This window comes from Scardinius erythrophthalmus (genome assembly GCF_964197995.2).
Source record: "Scardinius erythrophthalmus genome assembly, chromosome: 11".
NCBI lineage: Eukaryota > Metazoa > Chordata > Actinopteri > Cypriniformes > Leuciscidae > Scardinius > Scardinius erythrophthalmus.
In genome coordinates this window covers 4152059-4161795 of record NC_138231.1, presented here as the reverse complement: position 1 = coordinate 4161795, position 9737 = coordinate 4152059, and the positions used below count along the sequence as shown (strand labels likewise).

Genomic DNA, 9737 nt, shown 5'->3' with positions numbered 1-9737 from the left:
TGTTTGTGATGGGCAGGTTTAGGGGTCGGGTTAGTGTGTGTGTGTGTGTGTGTGTGTGTGTGTGTGTGTGTGTGTGTGTGTGATGGGCAGGTTTAGGGGTCAGGTTAGTGTGTGTGTTTGTGATGGGCAGGTTTAGGGGCCGGGTTAGTGTAAGTGTGTGTGTGTGTGTATGATGCAGGTTTAGGGGTCGGGTTAGTGTATGTGTGTGTGTGTGTGTGTGTGTGTGTGTGTGATGGGCAGGTTTAGGGGTCAGGTTAGTGTGTGTGTTTGTGATGGGCAGGTTTAGGGGCCGGGTTAGTGTAAGTGTGTGTGTGTGTATGATGCAGGTTTAGGGGTCGGGTTAGTGTGTGTGTGTGTGTGTGTGTGTGTGTGTGTGTGTGTGTGTGTGTGTGTGTGTGTGTGTGTGTGTGTGTGTGTGTGTGTGTGTGTGTGTGTGGATGATGCAGGTTTAGGGGTCGGGTTAGTGTAAGGAGAAAGAATATACAGTTTGTCCAGTATAAAAATCATGTATGGAAAGTCCCAATAAAACATGAAACAAATCACTTCTTTAAATTTTTTGTTAGGACTAGTTTGTAGCAATTCGGATATCTGTGCAAACGTGTGTTGCACAAATGGTTAATGCTGTTTTATTTATAGGCTCATAAATGCCATGTGACAATCTGAAGTATGACACTGTTGATGCAGCCGTGCAGATTTCATATGTCTAGACTCTAGATGAAGAGCCATGCATGTCTGAAACAATCATTTGACCTTCAAGGCAACAACATGCTGTACAAACACACACTATCTATCAGTGAACACACACACACACACACACACACACACACACACACACACACACACACACACACACACACACACACACACACACACACACTTATGACCATGTTTGCTTTGAGAAGGAATCAGACACACTCACATTCATGTATGACCTTACTGTCACTCATTCTTAATGTGACACTTTGAGTGTATTTAACCAAAGATTTTTCTTTTAGGTGTATAAGCTTACATGAATGTTGTAAATTACATAACTAGTTTTAAGTAGGCTAACTGTTCAAAGGTTCAGGGTCTGTAAGATGTTTTTAAAATAAGTCTCTTCTGCTCACCAAGGCTGCATTTCTTTAAACAGAAATACAGTAAAAACAGTGATATTGTGAAATATAATTATCATTTAAATAACTATTTTCTATGTGAATATGTTAAAATGTAATTTATTCCTGTGATCAAAGCTGAATTTTCAGCATCATTACTCCAGTCTTCAGAGTCACATGATCCTTCAGAAATCACTCTAATATGATGATTTGATGATCAAGAAACATTTATGATTATTATAACTCACTTGGACCGGACGTGTATTAGTGAATGAAGGCCTACAGTATATAAATTTACGACTGCATTTTTTTATGGATTTATAAACGCACTCATACTCAAATTATGTTTGTGTTTACTTATACGCTACTTTTGGAACTGTTTATTCAGGAATGTTCGAAATGAACAGCTTTTTAGAACTTTATAATCAGCGACACTATAATATTAATAATAATTGCAATACACACATACATAGCAAATTAATATATTTTTTTTTTTTGTTCATTTGCATTAATTCAAGTGCATTAATGAAAGTATGCATGCACATGATAACATGTGAGTGTTAAATGCCCTCACTCTCTCGGTAGCCTATATAGGAGCCGTGACGCGTCGGATCCCCGTGAATGCACCGGATCGCAGCGCGTCACGTGTCTCGGGTGGACACCGGAGGAGCGCAAAGTTCCCGACGTTCAGATGGGTAGAGCAGGAACGCTTTCACAAGCAGAGGGACTGAAGGACATCACCTGAGAGCCGAGACCGATGCTATTTCCACACGCGCGCTTCACGACAGACGCACGCGACGCTGCAGGATGCATGCATGCAGGAATGTAACGTTCCCAGTGTTGTTGCAATGCGGCGGGGAGGAATCTGAGGAGAGCAGGGATCTGGGACAGTGAAGGCTGGGGTTTTCTGTATCTGGATCCAGACCTCTGATCGCGCTCTCTCTACACGTCTCTCCATCAGTGCTCGACGATGACCAGCGCGGATCAGGAGCAGCATCAGGACCACACCATGACCGCGGTCTCCAAGAAATCCATCATCGCCAAGATGTTCAGAGTGCGCAAGAGGAGGGAGATGCTGCTGGCGCAGGTGTGTTTGGTCTGCAGTGTTCTGTTCGTGGCGTGGGGCATGTCCACCATCCTGACCAGGACAGGTGAGTCCGAGCGGAACCTGTCAATCAAACCCCGTGTAGTGCGGGAGAAATGTGACAGAGGGTCAATCATCTGCCCATATTGCTTCAGTGCGATTCATAAATGGGAATATAAGAAGTGTTCAGTGTCAGAACAGCTTTTGATTGACAGTTTAAACAACATTTCTTAAAACATTGCTTAATGCGTTCCCTTTTTATTGTTCACTCTATACTGAACTATTAATGCAATTCTATATTTATCTTAAGAGTAAACACATCGATGTTACAGCATGAATTCTGTCATAAATTAGTGCCATTAATAACCAAGAATTAACTACAAAAAGCATGGGTTATTTATTATTATTTTATCTAGAATTATAAATATTAATTAAATTAAGCGTGTTACTGGGATTTTCTAAATTGATTTGATCCCATTATTTCCAGATTATGTCAGAAATTCAATCTGCGTGACATTATAAAGAAATATATTAAATGGACAGCTGTCCTTATCATTGTGTAGATATGTTTCTCAGTTCTGTGAGATGCATTAGCGGCATTGTCCTGTCTGTGCATCATAAATATATTTTAAATGAGTATCTATTATTCTGTGATGTGTGTGTGCTGTGAGATGTATTTGAGGCAGATGCACCTGTTCTTATCAGGTCACCACACCAGGGCTGCCCTTCTAAACGGCGTTTATGCACATAATATGTGTAGGTAGTCGAGTCTAGGTTTTAAATGTGTGTGTGTGTGTGTTGCTCTGTCTCGTATGCCGCAGTGTGCGGAGACGGTGTGTTGGGTCCGTTATGCACACATGGTTAGATTTTGAATGCACTATTCTTTTCTGGTGATTTGTGTTTTATGACCAGAGATGCGTGTCAAGGGAGCAGTGTTGCTGTTTTGGGGCGAATGAAAGTCACATTCCTCTGATGACCTAAAACATCACCATATGAACTGAACCGCACGTGCATAACACTGAACTGATCAAAGCAAATCATGCTTTATTTATATAACCGTCATGTATCTTGCACACGTGAAATAGAATAGAATAGAATAGCATATTTCCCATGGCATGATTTAAAGAAAGTTTAAAATGATTTTAGTTATAATAGCTTTAAACATTTTAATGTGTATCTTGAATTACCTTAAAGAGGACATATTATGTTTTTCCCCATGTTCATCTTTCTTTAGTATGTAATGTGTATAGTGTGTTGAGCACAAGTCCCTCCAGCGGGAGTTATTCTCTATGTCAGTGTCAGTGTTTCTGAACTCCTGAAACGCCTCCATTGTAGTCTTGAGTTTCTTTCTGGGAACAAACACGTCACAATATTCCTCATTTAAATAATTCATACGCAGAATAAAGGGTTGGGGCCTGGTTGAGTTAGTTAGTAGTGTGTTAAACTGGCGGTTATGGTAAGGGGCGGGACATTTCCTAAACACACTTGAAGCGCTTGACCAATCACAACACACTGATCCAGCCGACCAATCAGAGCACAGTGTGCTTTTCAGAAGGAGGGGCTTCATAGAGACAGGAACTAAACAGGGATGCGTTTCCAGAAAGCATCGTTAGTCAACTATGGTTGCAAGTTTTCATCAGTCGTTATCAGGATAGTTCAACGAGTCGGTTTTTCTCGAAACCACAGTTCCAATGAACATTCGCAAACAGCATCGCAAAGTGTGTGTTTGGAACGACAGCGCCGACCTGTGGTTAGAAGAGTAGTTTCTAGTTTGCATGACATGTGGACTCAATAAATCCTCATCTTGAGCAAAATAAGCAAGCTGACATTCAGTAAAATCTGTGTCTTTTATTTAGAATACATACAAATGTCATTTACGTCTTTTAGTTTGTCGAGAGATTTAAAGTGTAGTTTTTGAAGAGTGCACATGTGTGAACGTGAATGAGCCTATGATTGAATCTGGAAATAAAGCAAAATAACTGAGAAAAATGAGAAATAGTCCTCAGATGTCATGTCTGTAATTTATAGCTAAACATCTAGTGTATATTCGATCTCAAACAGATTCATTAAAAGTAGTTATTACTCCACTCCTGTGTGACATCATTAACCAACGTGGTTGAACGACCAATTTGCGACAATACAGTCTTGTGACTAGCTTGATTTCTTCAACTTTGCTTCAGTGGTAGTTAAACAGCGAGTTACAGTGTTGTGTGAGAAACGCACCCTTAGAGCGTTACTGACAGACTGTGAAGAGAGGAGCCGCAACAAAATGTAAAAAAAACAATCAAGCATGAAAGCCTATTCTAGTAGAGCCCAAAAACAAAATCAAGACTTTGTAAAAGAGCATAATAGATCCCGTTTAACCCTGTTTTCCCGTTTGTATTTATTATAACAAAGAATTTTGCTGTTACAGCAAGTATTTTACAGAACAATTGATTCCCCCCCCCCGAAAAAGTTAACATTTGTTCATTAAGAAGTGACGTGAGCACATCACTGTTAGGACAGCAGTCTGAGAATGTTTCATTAATTTAATTTTAATTAAGAAAACAATCAGTTCCTGTTTGTACTGTAAATTGTAAATAATTCGACTTCTCGTCCACTTGTTTGCCTCTGTAAAGTGAAGTGTTGCACGGTGAATGGCGTCACACAGTGTGTCCTGGGCTGATCTTGTGTTCACAGACACACGAGTGTTCAGATTTCATGAAAGATTTATTCATCTGAATCTTTTATAGCAGTCTTCCAAATCTGGTTAAAAAATCATTACAATTGTCCAAATGTGCATGCATAATTCACCGCCGTAATGTGGTGTTTGCCAGGGTGTTGTTATGCAGATGTTCTGGGTGATTTCTGCTTAATGATCCAAGTCAAAACCCTCAAATGTCTCGATGTGACTCGGATCCCTCCTTCAGGAAGGGTTTCGTCTGCATGTCTATCATCCACCGAGTGAAAAGTCTGATCTAGACAAGCGCAAACAAGCCGCTCGATCTGAGGTATCACTCATGCCTGTGGCTCACACTGAAAAGTAATGCTCAAATTAAATGTAAGCCTTCTGCATCAAACACAAAGACGTTAATTACAGTAAAAACAAGAAGCTTAAAAGATTATTCTGCACTGATACCGTACAGACAATAGTAAATCTGTTTCGACGCACGACGTTTACCGTCAGAAACATGAATGTCAGTTCTTGACAATAACTTGAAAGCATGTGTGTGTGTTTGTGTGTGAACGTCAGACTCAGTGCCTTTATAATGGTTCAGGAACGAAAGATCAAAGACAGAGGGAATATATGCAGCCCTCCCTTTTGAATCAGGCAGATCCTGTTTTCCTCTTGTAGCTTGAGGAGAAAAGAAAAGCAATACTGTCACTCTCATTTGTCCCTATTTTTCCTCATTTTATGTTTTATTTTTTCCCTATCAAAACAAGGTGGGAAAGTGAAAACGCTCTCTTTTATTTGCATGATTGTTCTGAACTGTTCCAGAGCTCTGAGATTGAGTTCTTTTGTGAAACGGCTTTGTCCTGGAGCTAGTCAGGTAGTCCATGAGTGTCTCATCAGCATTTCAGGACAGTCGTTTTGGGCTGAATTTAGGCCGGTTTAGTTTAATTGACACCCTGTGATTGAACCAAAAACCTGCCGTGGAGCAAACGCTGCCGGCGCCGCTCCCTCATTCAGAAAAGAAAATGATTCATTTATATTATCGCGGAGCACATTAGAAAAAAATGTTTTCTGCGTTATTGCTCTATGCCTGAAAAATGAACATTCAGTGGGCGGGATCATGCAGGATTCTGTGCTGTCACTCAAATACTTTGAAGCCAATGAGGTTCAGCTCTCTAGGCCTGTATAGTCCTTATGCGCCAGAGAAACGAGGGCGCCGCCATCTTCAGAATATTGTCTTTGAACTTCCGGTTTTGCGGTCACTCTGTATATTTCTATGGCATTGCTGTCCAGGAGTAATTAGCTTTTGAAGTGGATTTACTTAATGTAAAGTTAACGAAAGTTATCACAAGGATTGTAATGTTTTAAGCAGATGTCTTAACAAATATCAGTCAACCGGGAAGATTTTAAAACGAGCCGTTCATTCATAATACGCAAGATAGCTGTGAAAATATAGGCCGGAAGACAAAAGACAACGAGCACCGCGCTGAAAAGGGGCGGGGCTACATAGTAGCTTGCGTGTTGAATTCAGCAGTGTATAATTCTATTCTGATGGTGGTAGAAACAATATTTAATATTTATGGTTAGTATTTAAAATAATATAAATCATATATAAGGTTAATACGAGCGACTTCAGATTTGTTTAAGTCTACATTTATGTGAATAAAGTCGATTATAAGACGTCGACTAGTCACTGATGACGAGCCGAACCTCGAGCCGAGTCTCAAACGCGGGTTTTCTTGTCCACAGTTATAATATTAATCATAATGTTAAGGCATTTGATACAACAGCTTATTTTGACCAGTTCTTTTGTCTTTTGGTCGTTATATTTCTCACAGATTTCTGCTCGTTCTAAATCAGATCCAGATAAAGTACAGACACAGTAAAGATTACATTTATATGAATGCATTAGTGAGAGAGCGATTGCGTGTGAATTAATTCTTCCTGGCAGCGTCTCTCTTTAATAAAGCTGTGGGATTTAGTTATGCTAGAACTTTTCAGTTTCTAAGATATTTTCTTGATGAATCACAGAACAGTGTTGACAATACATTTCTGTGCTACTGGCAATTTTTTGGTGTGAATTCAATAATATTATTGATTCAACTGCACTGACACTAAGAGATGAGAATAAAATATGAAGAAAAATGATGCTTACTTTGCAACATCAATACTGTTATTGAACCAAATTGAATTAACATTGAGTTAATGACACTATTGTCTTCTGTAGAGCTTTTTATTGCTGAATTAAACTCATTTCATAATTGATGAACTTTGCAACATTGAATCAACATTGAACTAAATTGTTTTCTGAAGAGCAGCTTTACAGCTACAATTGAATTTGTTTCATAACTGATGAATTTTACAACATTATTTTCCTGTTTATTAATGCTAAGCTGCTGTATAAAGCGCTATATACTAGTTTAATCTAATAGTTAATTTGTATATTTATTCATGGTTAATATTTAAATTAATATGAATAATATATTTCTAAAAATACAATTTGATACATGTAAAAAATATAGTTTACCACATCAGAAAAGATTTAAACAAGTCATTATGTTCAGTTCCTAGACTACTTTTTCATATCATAATCAAACATATGATAAAAGTAGCTCCTTATTTTTGAGAGTTATAGTCTTAAATGTGCTATTTAAAGGGATAGTTCACCCAAAAATGAAAACCTAACCATTTATCATGTTGTTCCAAAACCATATATCTTTTTTTCTTCGTTGTGCAGTGATTTGACCGATGTTTTGTTTTTCTAGGTCATGGCATGATTGTGGAGGAGTCTCATATGGAATCACATGACCACTGGGGGCGACGGCTGATGTCATCGACGCCTGATAATGTGACGGAGGAGAAAAACTGCACAGAGCCAGGTGAGGTGACATTATCATCTCTGAACAAATGCCTTCGGAGAGCAGATCGCATTCTTTACATCTCTTGCTAAAACAAATAATCTGGGCGTGAAGGTTTGGTGATATAAAATACTTAAATGCTTAAAAATACAGTTTAACAGTGGAATTCATGAAAACTACATTACCCATGATGCTAAATAGAAAATTACACCAATTGGAGAGTTGCAGAAAGCAAATTGCATCAAAAGTTTTTACAAGGCTATGCAAATGATGTATTTGTGTCAATCTATGCTGTTAAATATTTATATAATCATAAATTGACATAACTTAAAATATATTGTTTCTGTAGATGTAATAAACATCTTTAAATGAATAGTTTTATATTTCTCAATGGCTTTTAAAGGGGTGGTAAAATGCCCTTTTCACAAGATGTAAAATAAGTCTCTGATGTCCCCAGAGTGTGTGTGTGAAGTTTTAGCTCAAAATACCCCACAGATATTTTTATATAGCATGTTAAAGTTGTCAATTTTTGAGGGTGAGTAAAAACGCACAGTTTTTGTGTCTGTTTCTTTAAATGCAAATGAGCTGCTGCTCCCGGCACAGGGGGCGGAGCTTCGACAGCTTGCGCTCACACAGACACGCACTGAAAATTTCAAAAACTTTTAGCCTTTTATGTTCAAATCAGAGTCAGACAATGATGGAGAGACTCAAGAAGAAGTGACAACATGTAGAAGCACCAGGAACTTTCTGAATGGTTAGTTGATGAATTTATGTAGCTTATGTGTAGTTATCTTCTACTAGTCATTGATTAGCATATTCTGTCATGATAATCTATAAATCGTGTTCTGGGGGCGGGGTTTATGTAAATTATAGGGTTAGTGATGTCACTAACCCGGGAGGAATGTCAAGTCAAGTCAAGTCATCTTCATTTATATAGCGCAATGTAGATTGTTTCAAAGCAGCTTTACAGAGATAAACGTATAATTTAAGGTAACAGATTATTTTGGCTTTATAGCGGTTCTTTAATAAAGTTATTTTCCAGCTAAAGTTAGATTTGATTGATTCGCTTCCGTCGCAAAGATCATTTGTTATTAAATTAGGGGCTGCTCAGACGACACAATTCTCTCTACACAGACTTTAAACACGAACCTGTGAGAAACGCTGATGGCGTTCACATGCGCATTAAGAATTGGTTCTATAGTTATGTGCATTTTAATATATGTGCGCAGGTTTGGAATTCCCTACAAACCAAGCCTAAACAAAGTACTGCCGTTTCCTTATAATTTTTAATACAGAATTTTATTTAATTTTATCAATTCGGGGTAGATACGCGAATTGAGTTTCCCGACAACGCTTTATCGTGTTGTGTAGTCGTGTAGTCTCTACCAGCCGTTTGTTGTAGTCCTTAAAAAACTATTTCTTTAAAAGCAAATATCTCCCTTTGCTTTGAACTTTGAGCGTTGTAACTTTGCAGATGTTGTTTATGATCAAACAGCAACATTACACACTAACTAAAGTTAAAAAAGTGAAATCATATTCAACCACCCCTTTAATTAAATTATGTCATTCTCAATGCTTCATGGGATTGTAGTTCTTTCCCTCATTAAAGCTCACAGTCGTGTAAAAACTGTGTTTTGCTTCAAATCAACGTTTGTAGTGTTGTGATTCACCTTGTAGCTGCTTGGTTTGGTTCATGACTTATAATGCTTTTTTAAAATCCCTATGGGAAAAATACTTCTGGAACCAACGTCACGGAAAAAGTGGTTGAACACTAATGCATAATAAATTGTAGTTTTAAAATGATTCAGTGATTCATAATGGCTGCCATTTTACAACCTCAGTGTTTTCAGTTTGTTCAGTTCCCCATTTTTCTCTTTTTGTATGGATCATAAGTGTGTAGATGATTGTAATGATGTGCCAGAGCTGTTGGACTGAGCTTTTAGGACTGTATTTTTTGACCATATGCATTTGCTAGGGTGTTTTAGCACACATGCTAATTTTCAACATTTAGGTTCTTTGAGACGCCACTAATGACCCACCAGGAATTATCT

At 38.2% G+C, this 9737-nt stretch overlaps 1 protein-coding gene across 1 annotated transcript in view; it reads left to right on the top strand.

Moving 5' to 3' along the window:
* Nucleotides 1–2061: 2061 nt before the first annotated feature.
* The window catches only part of slc24a4b (solute carrier family 24 member 4b), a gene marked incomplete at both ends in the record, with an annotated part of 41608 nt that continues 33932 nt past the window's right edge, over nucleotides 2062–9737 (top strand). Inside the window, 2 exons of the mRNA XM_081378241.1 lie at nucleotides 2062–2242; nucleotides 7594–7707. Of these exons, the coding sequence (XP_081234367.1) occupies nucleotides 2062–2242; nucleotides 7594–7707 (295 nt within the window). The remainder of the gene's footprint in view (nucleotides 2243–7593; nucleotides 7708–9737) is intronic.